The sequence below is a fragment of the Bombus terrestris genome, chromosome 1, assembly GCF_910591885.1.
Source record: "Bombus terrestris chromosome 1, iyBomTerr1.2, whole genome shotgun sequence".
Lineage (NCBI taxonomy): Eukaryota > Metazoa > Arthropoda > Insecta > Hymenoptera > Apidae > Bombus > Bombus terrestris.
Window position 1 is genome coordinate 7,002,666 of NC_063269.1, and position 16,344 is coordinate 7,019,009.

Consider the following 16,344-nt stretch of genomic DNA (forward strand, 5'->3'; position numbering starts at 1 on the left):
ATCCATAAAATTTTCTACAAAAATGTTCTGTAGAAACAAGAAAGATATCCAATTTGTTCCCGTATTACGAACGGATCGACGTAAACTACCTGCAGAAACGACATCGGCAATCGATAATAAGAAATACAAACGTTTGATTACAGCACTAAATCCAAGAGAACGCTGAAATCGAAGGAGTAAATCATTTGTGAATGGTGCCGCGCGTTAAGTAGAAAACGAGTTCCATAAATGGCATTCCGCGGCTCCTAATATGGAACAATTACATTGGTTCCAGAATAGACGCGCCTACACTTTCCTATATCTAATTTTTTTTCGAACATTTTTTCACCTGGTTACATGATTTAGTACTTAATATTTCATGTAAGAATCCTTCATATCGCTTTATCACAAAAACAAAAAAATACATTTAATTTAATTTGCAATTTTTTATTTATAGTTAACTCTTCACTCAAAGCTTTCTATAATAGTAAATTCGATTCACAAATCTTTCGTTTATTGCAAAGATTCACGTAAAGTTCCCTTGGAACTCCCAGATTACTCGAACGATTATTCTACAAACGATCATTTCACGGAAATCAACTAATACAGAGTGACTACAGAAAGTGTTCGCACGTAGCCTTGTTTTCTAATGAAGTGATCTATTTTATCGAATTCTACGTTTCATTTTCGTAGTACGATATTTCTACAGTCGTATGAAAGTACTGTTAAATAATACCAAGTTTAATATACGTGGACCTAATCAGCACGTTGAGTGGCAAGTCGATGTACTTCAGTGTTCGAATTGTTACCTTTCTATAATTTTCAATGATCTGATCGAAGCTTTTCAACAATCTCTGTACTTTTGCCATTTATTTTTTAAAGCAAATCAAGCGAAGAAAATCGAAAACAATTTCTTTACAGAGTATAAGAATCGTAGAAATTCTTCCATTACTGTGTTATTATCGCAATTACACTGTATTTGTAGGAAATTTGAAAGTACAAGATCGCACAGGATGTACGATATATAAAATTTCCAAAGTATAGATTTCTATGATAACCGATAATTGAACAATTTTCCACCGAGCTTCTGCTTCTTTAATTATATTCTCCGTAACACGAATTGTGTATAAAATCCGCGTTCTAGCTACGATAAATACAATGCTCGTACAAATACTTTTCACAGCCACTGTAGATAAAAAATCAACCAACGATTCTCTTCGAAAGTCAACTAAGTTCCATCCAACATTGTCCGCCTTTTCTTAAATTGAACAATGACTCCCTCGAAATTGTGACAGCTGTTTCTCCCATGACGTACACCGTTCGGCCGATTCGCTGTTCCTCGCTTTGCGATTTTTTTCCTGGTCGATCCGTAACCGCGTACAGAAGCGTAAAACTGGCAACCCCCCATAGGAGGTGCGTACGTGATAGCCCCATATAAGGCAAGCATACACCATACATGGCCGGAATGTAGGGATCGCCGTTTTTGTATCATCGATTCGTTCTCCCTTTCCCTCTCTTTCCACCATCGATCTCGCTGTCCTCTTCCTTTTCTCAACCACCTTCCAGTTTGCACAAAACCGATCTCGTGCGCACCGCCTCGTGCACGGCTGTAAGCTCTAATTATCCGTTTGCTCTTCCGAGAACTTTGCTAATTCCCCTACAGATAGATGCTTCTCGCATTTTCACATCCGTGATAAGTTTTCCGACAATGAAATTGAACTGCTGCGTACACGGAAAGGGAGAATTTTTGGTCGATGAATAATCGGTGAATTTTTATACATTTATAGGAAATTTGAAAGCACATTGGACAGAATGCACACGATAGGTGTGAGATTTACCTCTCAATCGATATCGTATTATGACGTTAACCTAATGGAGAAATTTGACGCTGCAATGTTAATGCTATTGTAGTTTCAAAGAAACTTTGTCGTTTTGACAACACACCCCTACGGTAACATAACTATAAGGTTTCTCTTCCACACTTGAACGAATAATAGTAAAATATTATTAAAGTTTTACATGTCTCAAGTTACGAATTACAAGTGTCGATAAATTCTTTCGTACGACAGTAACAAATTTAATCGTTTCTGATAAAAGACATAAAGTTCTATGAGTGAATTGTACAAATTAAAAACTAACAGAAGTTTACAGTTTACAACTTGTCAAATGCTAGATCGTAAATATTACTATTTGGCAAATTATCGTGCAAGATTCCAGAAAGTATTTACAATTCCAACTCTAATCAGCAAAAACAGTCGCATTCTACGAGCCAGTCTCATCGGGAAAGTAACGAGGTGTCATCTGTAACGAGCAACGATCGACCAATTTCACCTGGTAAACGTTCCATTTCTACCAGACCGTTTCAATCGCGCTGAAATTACTTTATAACTTAAGGTCGAGTGTATAATTCGATCGAGACGATACTGAGGGAGAAAAAGTCTGCGAGTTCAGCGGAAATGCCTTGGAAGAAATGTTTCCTTCCCCAAGCAGCCAAGCAAGCACTCGTATTGCTCGTCAAAGCGTCAGCCGACTAATCATCCAATCATGTAATTACACCAGCGATTGCATGGGACGAACGATAATTAATGATCTGGCTCTGGACAGCTACCGCGTTAACACAGAAATAACAGCCGATTTCGCGCGTAAATAATTACACACCTTTGTTTCTCGACGAAACGATCGACGATCGTGAAATTTAATCTATTTTTTATCTGATTGTTTTTTTCCTAATCGAGGTTTCTGATAATAGAGTAGAGTAGATATACAGCGAGAGATAATTTAAATTAATCAAACATTAATAGGCATTACTGTGTACAAATTATTATTAAAATTGCAGAAATAAAAAGAGAAATATTTTCGATATTGTTAAAGTAATCAACGTACGTAAATAAAAATAAATTTGCTATCGAGAGCATAAAAGAAACTCATCTAAAGTATTATTTCAAATTAATCAATTTTTAACAATTTTCATCGAGTATCTTTATATTCATTTGTAAAGGAAAAATATTTATTTGCTGGGTGGTCTAAGATTTGTTCACGGTACATAGCCAAAAATACGAATAAAGATAGTAGCGTCCTTACTTCTCCGTTTTCCATAGGAGTCTGCCTGGAAAAGACGCTGGTACATATCACATCGTCGTCCCCGATGTAAATAGGTTTTCCGGTAACAGGCGGCACAGAATACCGCGTCCAACATTCTTCATCGCTTGGTGCGTAATACTGCCACGGTTGGAAATTTTCACCATCGATAGACTTCTCCAAAATCCATGCGGCCGGCCTTGGTGAATTTGCTGCCTTCACAATTACGTACTCTATTTGATACACCTGGACAGATAGAATTTATGACATATTAGATATTATATTCATTTATTGCCAATAAAGTATATTTATATAATATATAGCACTATAGTTTCTAACAATTACTAATGCAGCAAGATTGCCATAAATATTTTAAGCTCAGAATATGTTAAGTTACATCGATAAATAAGATATTTCTAAACTTTGATACTTTCTAGGATACGCGAGGATATAAAAAGATTGCATCAAAATGCAAAATATTTTAATCGTTTAACGTGGTGTTTCGTCTTTCAGAGAGAATCGCCAATGGTACACAGAATGCCTACGATATGCCGAGCCATTTCATTTCAGTGTGTAACGGCGGAAAGGGAGTTAGAGGACAGAGAACCATAGATACCCTGCAGTTTGCCAGAATCCCTGCGGAGTCTGGTGAATTTTCTACTGGATAATTAATTTCAAGCACGCAGGAATCGTGTGGAATAATCCACGTGGCTGAATTACTCACGATCCATCTGGCTGTGCCACGTTTCCGGCTGTGCCACGTTTCCCGCGGTGCTAACAAATAACAATTCGCGATCGTCGTTCGCGTTACACCACAGGATATACGAATCTTGTTATTTTGTTAGAAAATAGTGTTTCCTGCAGCAATGTTTGCAAAGAAAGCGGCATGTTTTATTGAGTTAGAATTAAAACTACTATTACTAGTTATGACAGTACCAATTTGAATATCTGCACTTTCTCTTCGTACATCCTAACCATTCCAATCTTATACTTCTGAACCACTGTACTCTTGCAGTCGCATTCAAGATGTAGAGCACCAAGTTTAATTCATTCGATTACTATCCGGTATAAGAACTGAGTTTAATTATTTCAAACGAGATATGTAATTATTGACAACCTCTTATACAATATTTTTTAATTTCTTAAGGACCGAAATATTTTGCAAGAATTGATAGATTTAGTAACTGATCAACATACCCAATAACGCATCATGTTTAAAACAGAAAAAAAGGATATTTTAGACGAAATTGCCCCTCTGAAAATTACAAAATCCTGCAATACTATTAACTCGTTCGTACGCAAAGCGATAGGATGAGAAATTGTGAGACGAATATTCGACGTTCTTTGTAAAGAGAAATGTCTTTATAAAGCACATTGTATACTTAGATTTTCACAATTAATCTTTATGTATCACTCATGGTGTGGTATAAACGGAAACATGGTACAATGCATAAGAGTGTGCTGCAATATTTACAACGATGCCTCGATTCTTTACGGATAATTTTTATCAGTCTTTTGCGAACGCACTTTGTCTGCAAAGATTTCCTTTGATAGTGGTTAGCGGAATAAAATCTGCCAAGTGTGGCTCCTCGTTGGAATTGGCACGCGAGTATTCTTAGTTTTGCATAAATTCAACCGATAAAGTAGGAGCGTGTTAACAGGAGATGAAGGAAGGTAGACAGAAATTTGAAAGCCTGTTAACACGTGTATGGTCGTTAAGTAGTTAAATGGAAAAAACGTTTTACGAAGATGGAGATGTTAAACAGCCACTGGATGAGTGTTTCGCTTTCAAGGACGAATCCTTTTACCACAAAGAAATACACAGGCTGCCATTAAGATGGAAAAAAGTTGCAAATGATAATGGAAATTATAACGCGAATTATAACGGAATTATAACGAAATTATAACGGAAATTATAACGAGTAATAAATAGTACGAAGAATTACAATATTCTTTCCATAAAGACAAAAACTCGCAGCCACCCAACATTTCTCATTCTTTTAATAATTTGTCGAATGGAACAGTAACTCACGAGGGCTATCGCGTCTCGACGGTGGACGTTGTGTCGCCGAGCAGACACGCGTCGCCCTGTTTCGTCGGGTTAACAAGACAGGAGTCCCTCATTCTCTCGTCGGGTCCGTCTTTGTCGTTGTCGTTGTCCTCGTTGTGTCGTCGTTACGCTGGCATTGTGAGGCCAGACCGACGCCCACTTTCGGACCATAAAGACAGATCGCATGTCCGCGATACCGGCGGGGTCCGCTTCCTTCTAAGGACTTCGTCCGGGACGCTCGATCCGAATCCCGAGGAAGCGGACTTCAATTATCCGATTCTCTTGCTCGGTCTGTGCATGTAGCAGATCCTTCCAACTAGTCGAATCATGGAAATCTGCTCGTTAATATTGAAGCCGAGGCAGCCTGTTTTAAATCAGACCTTCGTTTCCTCCTTTAGTTTCAGTTTTTAAAAACATTAGAAGATTTCTATGAGAATTAGAGATTTCAGGACTGGAACGTTTTACATTGAAACCTGTTGATCGTAAAGTACGATCTGACAATGTAGATGCAACTTTTTCAATGAATTGATCAATCACATTCCTTCAATGGTATTAAAGATTGTCAAAATATACCTTGACCGATCCCTTGAAGACATAATTTTTAAAATATCGAAAAGTTTGTGGAGATGTAAAGCGGGCGTGGAATTGGCGAAGCTTTCTACGTCGGAGTTAGATGACCACGAGATTTACTGTTGAGACATGTGTGTTTATTTGAATATAGATTAATGTTTCTACCTATCTGTACGTATATGCCTTGCGTATATAATACGTTATAATTGATTACTAATCATCGAAAGGGCTAACACGATTTAATAACGAGATGCATCGATCAAAAGTCTGCCACGCTACGAAATCGTTTTTAAATCCATTTACGAAGCGATCCAGCCGCGCTGTCGGTATTTACGGACGCAACGTGCGCGTCCCGAAATCTCGCAACGAACTTACGAAGAAGACGAAGCAGAAGCGAAGAAGAGGAAAAGTACGACACACACAGCACAGCGTGCAAACGTTCCAAAGGCTAAATATTTACACTGGCTGCACGTGTTCGTCTGCTTCTTCGACTCTGCTATCAGCATCGCGTGCCTCGTCATGGGGTAGGTCGTGTAGAAGCCGACAGTGTATTCGGAGTTCAAGGTTGACGCTTTCTATACAAGCAACCGGGGTATATATTGGATTTTCTTCGCCATCTCGGATGTCGACGGACGTCGGTGAACGCGGTGAAAACAAACATGATTTCTACGCTGTCGTTTCGGTTCGAATGGAACGACGCTTGGTGTTTTACGGATGACAGTCGTTGTTGCTCAACCATTTTGCTGTTCGTCAAAATAACCAACATTGCTCGAAATATTTCGCGCTCCTTATTGTAATTCAATTGAATGGCATTTGCGTTAAAAAGAGAGTACGATCGTAAAATAACAGAAAACTTTCATCGAGATATCTAACGAAATAAATTTGTCGGACATGGCAAAGTATAAAAATTGAGGATAGAAAGAACCTCTCTTTGCACAGCGGAATATTTTTATCAGCCGTGCAAATAATAAAAACGGTAAATACATCGTGATGTATTCTTACAGAAGAATGCAGAGAATTTGTCGAGAATCGATAATGGAGGACTTCATGAAGTTATCAAGTAAGCACTTTAATTTTCAACGGATCGTGTGAAAAAAGTGCTTCGAACCGGTCTTCTCGGTTCAAGGGCCAGCACGTTTATCTTCGATGGGTTTGCCTCAGTGTAAATAGTAGTAAGCTCGATTGGATGACCCTGCAAGAAAACACGTCAAGGGCTGTATGCTTAACGCACCCTATCCAACGCGACCTTTCCGCAGCGCACTACCATGAAGACTTCGATTATGTTGCACTCACAGCTTCATAGAAGCACTTCGCTCAGATTGCGTCGAACACGCCAGTATATAAAATTATTCTTTATTATCTTCTACCCTTCTCCAGAATTTTTGCAGTAAAAATTGATAAAAAAAAGGGAGAGGAATGTAATAGGTTGTATTATATTCACAAAAAATACATAAATTACATAGAACTAGTACAATTATTGTTTGTGTTTTAATAAAGAAGTAGCCTAAAATAAACCTGAAACTTATTAATCTTTGAATTAACTTTGAACAAAGATGTAACAAAAATAATGTTAGGAAAGGTACATGCTTATTTTTATGGGAATTTAAACTGGACAACCTTTTAAAGATTTTCTTAATTTCTTTGAAGTTGATAGCTTCGCAATATGCACGTAACAACGTTGAAACGTTTATCGGACATGAATCTTAAAAATGAAATATCATTTTTATTTCATCGTTGTTTCCCAGAATCCACAACTTTCGCCAACATCATACGTTTAATGCATGTATCTTTCTTATGATCTTTCAAATCGCTTCTCGCTTCTCCCGAGGAACTCGCTTAAGTTGTGTCATCTTTAAAGCGCATACGCGATACTTACATAGCTTTGTAACCAGAAAATAAATCCTATACGAGAATTAGATGTTCATTTAGCGTATCTGATAGAACTTGTATCAATAACGAACGTATCAAACATTAGCTGACCTAGAACACAAATTCTTTTCAAAAAGTTCGACATTTCCGGAATCCCTCGTAAAACTTAGGGTCAAACGCGTGGAGAGGGTTCGACCAAAGGAGGAAAAAAGTAGTTGTGATCGGTTCGAAGAAAATTAAAAGTGACTACGACCGCAAAAGTCACGCTCGATCTCGCTTCAAGCATCCGAGAAACACGATTTTTTTGTCAGGCTGCCAGAGGAAGAGCGGAATTCTCGTGGTCCGAAGAAGCGGGCACCACGTCCAAGGGAAGGCTCCCACGATCGGGTCGACGACTAGTCGCCTTCGTTCGAGCTCGAACACATCGACGCAGCCTTGTAAGGATACGGCCGGTATTAGCATCGAATGACAGAAATGGCTTTATAGTGGAAGCTCAGGAGATGAAGAAAGTCAATAATGACCGGATCGGCGTCGGGCCGTGAGTCGGCGATCAGACTCGATCCTTCGCTAAGAACGCGTGTAGATCGAGCCAGATTGCGTTGTAATGGAAGAGATTTTATCGTCGATTGTACGGTTATACAGGTGTACTGGGAAGTCTCAAGCTACGGCTCACCGTTGCGATCGAGATTATGTTTCGGTCGGACATGGAGCATCGCGAATGCTGCTCACAATTGTATTTTATAGGATATGTTTCTTAAATTTGCTTGTAACTGGTATTTTATGAAGTTACTTTGAACGAATTTCTATACGAAATTTAGCAGGTGCAAATTTTACGTTTACGTATAAAACATAAATATTCAATATGGATAATAGCTTAATATCGCTATATACAAACTATCTTATTTATTGCTACTTACAATATCTTAGACGAAGACAAGCCAATTTAGGAAATTTTTAACTCTTTAGAAATTTGATAAAATGATCGAAATTAGAGATTTCCTTGTCATATAGAAAATTTCATTAACTCAAACTCTGTATGGACTGATACTTTTCGCAAACAGATATTTCTATTTAATTACAAACGACACCTTTTATAAAAAAAATTACAAAATATTCAATTTCGAGGAATAAGAGAATCTTGTCTATCGTACCACGAATCTCAACGACGCTTAAAAAAATTTTTCTGGCGCCATAATTTTTCGCAACATACGCATCCAAACGTTTTAAAAGCATTTGTGTGTAAATGCAATGTTCGCGTACAAAATTAACCGCAGTCCAATTACGACCTCAAATGATACACAAATTGCATTTTGACTCGGAGGTCGCATCTTCTCGGAACAATTTACGACACGAAGATTACCCTGAGAATTAGTCAAGCAGTCGTCAGAGAGACACCATATGGTAGCTAATTAGATCCGCGGAACTGTTTACAATTAACCACGTCGTACAGAGCGGCATGCAGTGGACAGAAATGGAAATAATCATTGCTTGACTTTGATCGTATTATTCGATGATATCGTTGGTCTATATGTAACACAAACGTAAGCAATAATCTCCCAAAGATCGAAAGAGGATTAGAAAAAATCGTTTGTCATTCATTGTATATTCTGGTTTGTCAATTTTTGTGAAACAATGTTTGTAAATATGTAGTAAATACGGAGAATTTGAGAAAAGATACGTCAAATTTTCATTTCCTATTTAAAAAATTTCTCTCTTTCTGTAAAAAAGCAATTTAAAAAGAAGATTCGAAACATCCTGTAATTTTGATCATTCTGTGTCAAGGAGATATTGTATTACGTTGTTATATAATTTTTCTTTCCTACAAAGTGATTCTTTTTAGTGGAATCCGTTCGTAGTTGTGATTTGGTTGAGTAGTGGATTTCTCATCACATTTATTGCGAGGAAATTTTAAAAGTTACACAAATTTATTTTTCAGGTGAAATGATATTTTTCAAATATGCTTTTTTCTTATAACAAAATCAATACGAAGGACAACAAGCTAACAAATTAAATTTCAAAATTAAGTCGATACAAGAACAATTTTCGGCTACCACAAAACGAAATTGTTATTCGAGTTATATACTCAAAATTTGTATTAATTTCGTTAAGCTTAAACTATCATATATAATGAGCATATACTTAAACTCTGTGTAGACAATAAATGTTGTCACGATTCAACATTTCCATCCGCTTTATGATGCAGTTTATGATCGTCATTTCGCGTTGCAGTGGGTAATGTTTGCACCCTATGCTCGAATCACTCCATAATCGCAATCACGAGTGCTATCAATCGTCTAATTTCATTCGTATAAATATTTTCTGGCCAATGACACAGCCGTAAAGGGTTCGTACCATTCAAACCGTAAGTGCCATTTTTATTATCCTCATTTCAGCACGATAAATATAAATCTAAAACACATCTAAAAGTCAACTGTGTTCTTTTTGGTTGACAAAGTGCCTCCACTTCCGAATTCGCAGACTGTGAGCTCTCAAATTGTCCGCGACTGGCCGCGTAAATCATGCCAATATCTAAATACACTAATTATAGGTGGCGGAACCGAGGAACTTTCTTAGCACCTTGTTCAAATCCATCGCGTTGAATATTCTTAAAGCTCACGACGATATTTTTACAATCGCGATAAATCTTATAGAATGATCGTGCGAAACTATAAATTTTATTCGTTAATCTGATAAACGAACCTACTAATAAAATTTCTCTACTTAGCGTCATACAATATTAAAAACCTTTGGCTGAAAGCTTCAAGTAAAATTATATCTGTTACAACGTGCAATCGTAATTGTATCGAATCTTGATCGATTTTCTTCTTCTCCTGCTTTACTTGGCACGTTGAATATTTTTAACCGTTTAATACAAATTTTATTACTTCGAATTTTCATTCTTTCTTTAATAATTTCCTTCCATTTTTGATAGCAATACAAGTTTTTAAAGAAATAACGCGATCGAAAACGCTTCGTGTTTAATTAACAAAATAAATAATATGATGCTGATATGCTAAGCGAGAGAACGTGAAGATCAAAAAATAAATCGAAAAATTATCGACAACGTTCGAATGATCACTTTAATCGTAATACGTTTTACGATGATCAAAGTGTATTGAAATTGATGGATTACGCTTTGATTAATATTATTTTCAATAAAGCTGGATATATTGAAAGCGTTATGAAAAATTCAACTATCTCGTCTGTAACGACCTAATATTCCACATCGTAAATTACACATCACAAATATTATTATCTTCGGCGGTTGGCTCTTTGACGGAAAACTGCATGCGCGTCTATGCTTGGAACGTTCCTCGTCGTTGGCAATTTCATCGGTAACTTACAAAGCGAGATGAACTGCCGCATCATTCCGACCATTCATTCGTTTTCTACGCCCCTGTACTTTTGTTTTCACGCGCTGGATGATATAACGCTAAAGTAAATTGCACACTCTATTCTCGGTGTAGGGCAGATATTCTGAATACATAAGCAATCGCTATTTTCTGACCGCGTGAACACGCTCGCGCAAAGGGTAAGCCGAAAGGAGCAAAAAGTCTTACGCCGATAATGCACTGGCAATTTTCAGCCCAGAGATTTGCGTGAGCTATCCTGAATCTGTAATTTGTATTTATATTTCCAAAGTACAATTAAGCAATTTTCACACTTTCGTTTGTACTTCCTGTTGTTTTTCTTATTTAGAACTCCCCCTCGAGAAGGAAAAGTCCTTTGTTGTCTACAGATTTTGTAAAGATAGCTGTGCAAAGATTTTGATAATAACAGAAAATACATTTCATATTTGTATATTGCACGATTATTATAGAGCAAAGATCATCGTATTTTCCTGTGTACGTGTATTATAATCTTCAATAAAAATTTTGTGGGAAAGAGAAGATTCAAATTGTTCAATGAAAGAGAGAAAACAAGTGTACATGATTTTGTAATTTACTTCGCACACTTGACACTGAAGGGAAATTTTTAGGAAGAATATACATGTGCCTTTAGACTATCAATACATATTTTTCTATATTTCAAGATTCTCAATTAAAAGGATCAATACTGTCAATGCAATATTTCCAATATTTATTAACAAATTGAATCTTCGTCGAGAACTTTGAAATATTAACAACATTATTGATCGTCTAGGGACACGCTAAGAGAAAGAGCGAATGTTATTATTTTGTAGTAGACAGCGGTACAGATGTATAAGTAGTACTGTTATATGTGAAAGAAACGTAGCAAAAATACTTAAAAATCTCTAAAAATAAATTCAGTTACCATAACAAAACAATTTGTTGCAAGGCTTTTGCGCAACGCTATACATTCCAATTTGAAATGTGCATTACTATTACTATACTAAGAGTCTAGGAAGGCATTTTCGACGAGAAGAAACCACGGTCGATTCCTTGAAAACCAAAGCGTCCAAGAATTCTAATAACGACAAGCGTCGCCCTTTCTTCGATGAAACCCCGACCCTGAGGAACGAGTCTCGGCCACGCAAAGAGGAGCACTTCAAGCCTTACCGGCTCCAGGAACCGTCTGTCCGGTAAACTTTCTTGCCGCTGCACCTCGCTGCACCCCATTTACGGACCTTGCAAGATAGCGCACAATGCCAATTTATTAGTGGTGCCCCTTAGCCTCGCTTCAACGGGGGTCTTACGGTCTTGCGACGCGCCCATAAAGGGATGCCCGACACCATCGTTCGTAAGAAACACTGGGAAGGATACACGCTTACCACGACCCGCTTCTTTCCACTTTCGAATATTTCCGACTGAAATCTGCAGATTTTTGGTTCGATGTGGATCATACAATTTTGAACATTAGGAAGAAAGTTTCTTCGTGGAATTAGCTAATGTTATTGAAAAATGTGAATTATCGTAGATGTTAAATTGAAAGTAAGGAAAGTGACTGATGGATTTTTAGGTAGCTGGAATAATAGTTTGTGTTGGATTGACTGGTACGTATCAAAATACTGTTTCGAAAAATTTTGTGGAAGTTCAATTTTTATTCTTTAATTTTCTAGGATATATGTATCGAGGTATAGATATTTTTCTTGAAACGAAGACCAATTGATTATATAAATTTTAAAGCAAAATAGGTATATGCTAATATATTAATGTGGATATATACTTCGCCTGGGTTTCTTCATTGAAGGATGGTAAAATATCAGGATTTTCTTTTAATATCTTTCACAAAAAGTTAACAATGAGAAATTATGTTTTACATCTTTCGCATTACGCATACTACGTTCTTTCTTCAATGCTCAAAGTTATTAGAAGATAATACGAAGTAAGAGATAGAAACAAACATATTGTTCCAATTGATAGCCAATTACGTATATATGCAAATAGATTTGCGTTATCTTGAAACGTATTAGGCATAGCTAAGTATATATAATGGTTACATATTACGATTTAAGATACGCTAAATATGGAATGCTGATAAATGTTTCAGAAAAAGTGACATTATCTAAGTGACAAGAGAACGTGTTAATAGAATTTCGTATTTCTAATTTAGATAACGTTTCGCTTTAATGTTTGGCTATCTATACGAGAACTGTGTATTAATATTGAAAGTTTGCACAACTGTTGTTCGTAATGATTTTTTATATTGAACATGTAAATAAGATATTTAAATAGAATGACTAAAATTAATGTAACTTTGCGTTCCAATTAATTTTCATACTTTAGTAACCCAATATTTAATAAGATACAAACTCAATTTTCATTCATCTCCTACAAACATCATTTAATATTTTTATTTTTCTCACAATATAATATATAATTTATTCATCGAAATACAAGAAATAAAAGCATCTTATATTCATTTCAATTATTGATTTAAGAAGATTCTTAATTCAAAGAGGACACGCTATGAACGCATTAAAAAGGATAAACTCTAAATTATACGTTTCATACGACTTCAAACTATGAATTAAACTGTCCACAAAAACCGAAACAAGTTTTATTTCATGTAACAGAGAAACATAATTTCATACCAGATTATCACATGCTAAACATCAATGCTAATCGCTAATAATTACTTTGCACTGTTTCGAAGAGAAAAATCACGATGTTATCACAAATGTATATACCTATTTAAAAGGAAAATTCCATTTACTCCTTTTTCCTTTTCCAGTCTTGTTCTTCGGTTGCTAGCCTTAACAAAAATGATTACAATCTCGCACAAACCCTTCGGACGACCAGTTGGATACAACGCGATACAAATAGTAGGTAGCGCTGGTAAACGATCGTACGACGCTTATTGTCGGCGACACGCGTGAAACGTTCGCGTGGAGTTGAGCGGACACGCGTATAAAGCCACGTTTCGCGGAGGTGTCGCTTCTCGAGATGCTATCGCGGATAACAACGTGACGCGAGATCTGTTTACGATACAACCTTTCTAGCTCTTCTGCCAACTCTCGCCCCTTGCCTTCTTCTTCGTCTTCTTCTTCTTGTTCCGTGTGGTACAAGCACGCGGAACGGAGCCTGAAGAACGTTTATCACGAGTGGCGGTACATCGTTGGAAACTACATTCAAGATGAAACGTAATTCTTATTTCAATCCAAGTTCGAGGTTCTTTTTGGTTATCTGGATTCCATATTGATACGATTTCTGACTTGTGTAATCCGAATAATGGCTCCATTTTATAGTGTAAGTCCGACAGTATTCTTGGATATTTTACTCTTTCAAGACAGTCTTTTTGCGACAATAAACGAATTCGAATTTGAGAGAAATTTTAAATTAAGCGTAATTTTAAAATGGGATATAAGATCTTATTTAAGAATATTTAATTATTATATAAATATAAAATTATAAGGAATATTTCAATTACTAGCGTTAAAACAACATTTCGAATCGGTGTATTCAAGCGTTTTCGTAATCCATCGAATAAAGGTGGAAAAACTTCGATCACAATACGAAAGGAAAAAGGAAGAACATCGACGATGTAGCAAACCGCAAGATCTCGTAACCTTATATTCAACCAGAAATCCTCGCCGTCGAAACTGACGTCTAGCCGACATGAGCCTCATAATCGGATTATGTCGTCTCGTGTTACCTTAAATCCATCTGCAATTAATACGTCCACCTTCTATATTGGTAACACGATATCGCTCTAAGTCTGGTTGTTTTACGCGCACGTACATGCGTCCAGTGAATCGAAAGGTGGTAGCCCGCGATTCCCATCAAAATAAGGTGTGTAACAAGTAAATCGTACATAAAGTGCGATGAACCATTTCCATTTCTAATTAAAGATTTCTGGACTCGTTACCTGCGAAAGAATCTTTGCAACCTTCCTCAAGATCACGATCTGTCAATTGAAGATCGATAACTCCATCAGGAAATGGATAAAACAATTTATCATCCTTGAAGTTTGTCAGAGATTTCCAAGTAGCGAATTGTCGAGACCTTTTGGCTTCTCCATAACGCGTTGATCCGCGTTTACGATGAAATCCGCGGACGCAAAATCGACGAGCGGACTCCGCGCGGTCTGCCACGGAAATTCCACGTCCTGGTCTCTTGCCAACGTGATCTTGGCTTGGACCTGGTTTTGCGATGGCACCATTGCCAAAAGTAATTCGCGTGAACCGCAAACGCGCGCACGATTCTCAACGTTAACTAGAAATCCTAGCGAGTATGTGTGCATTTGCAGCTACGTATATGAGTAGCGAAATTAGCCTGGACACGAGGAAGTGCCCGCGTCTCGATCCGATATAAACTTCCGTCGAATAGGAGACCAAACGGCGGGTCCCACTTAGGATCATTAATCTTTTGCAGTGCTCCTCTGAGCGCGTGAACAGGAACGAACAGTGTAGTGCGTTACGCAACAGTATCCGGAAAACTGTTCGCCATTCAGTTCTACATCCTTTTCATTCTCTCGTTTGTGACAGAATGTTGTTTCTTCTTCTATAATTTGTTCATAATTTAATCTGCATACGTGTAAATATTTTAGTCGATCTCTATTAACGATACATGAATGACTATACTGTTAATGAGATCTTAAAATCAACGCATAAATGAATAAAATAAATGAATGAAATACACAAATGATAAATTAACGATAAAAAACAATATTGACTACTCTTTTGTGGAATCAGCAAATATATATATATCATATAACATATAAATTATTCGTTTAAAATTAAATATACGACTCGTCAAAGTATTATGGATAAGATCACGATAGTCTTTGTTAATTTGTAGGAAATTAAAAGATATTTTTGTAAACATATGTTAATAATTATATTTTCGTGGTGAATTTGTGTGCAATACAATGAAAAAAATATGATGGACTCAACCTAGTTCCCTACAGTCTCTACACCCAAGACAACTCTCATAAACTCTTCCATAAATCATACTTTCCAATTTCATGTTTTACACACATCGCAACCCTTTCATATATCTTGCACACTGTTAGCTCGTTATGCTCGTATGTAGTTAAACGTATTTAACAACTCTGCCCATTGTATCACGTTGATCCTCTTCAAAGAGTCGAATACTTGTAGCAAACGAGAAAATCATTTAAACGATCTCTTAATTACTCGGCTTTCTGCGGGCCATTCGAGTTAACAAACAATGCCAAAAATCATGCTTGTTACAGAATATACGAGCCAAGCCGGGCGCAAGAACTTTAAAGGGTCGTTTACGTTGCCGGTTAATTATCAATCGTGACGCTGTCTAATTTATTGTATGTATTGTGCACGGCATAAAGGGGGTGCAAGGCCTTTTCAGCCGTTTCACGGGCCGCGGCTGTTCGTTACCAGCGAAATCGCCTTCATCACCCGAGAAAGTCCAAAGAAA

General features: G+C 37.0%; 1 protein-coding gene across 2 annotated transcripts in view; it reads right to left on the minus strand.

Moving 5' to 3' along the window:
* Positions 1-16,344, minus strand: part of LOC100649561 (laminin subunit alpha-1) — a 199,341-nt gene that overhangs the window by 127,635 nt on the left and 55,362 nt on the right. For both annotated transcript variants that reach the window (XM_003393188.4, XM_012309608.3), the window contains exon 3: positions 3,061-3,303. In XM_003393188.4, the coding sequence (XP_003393236.2) occupies positions 3,061-3,303 (243 nt within the window). The remainder of the gene's footprint in view (positions 1-3,060; positions 3,304-16,344) is intronic.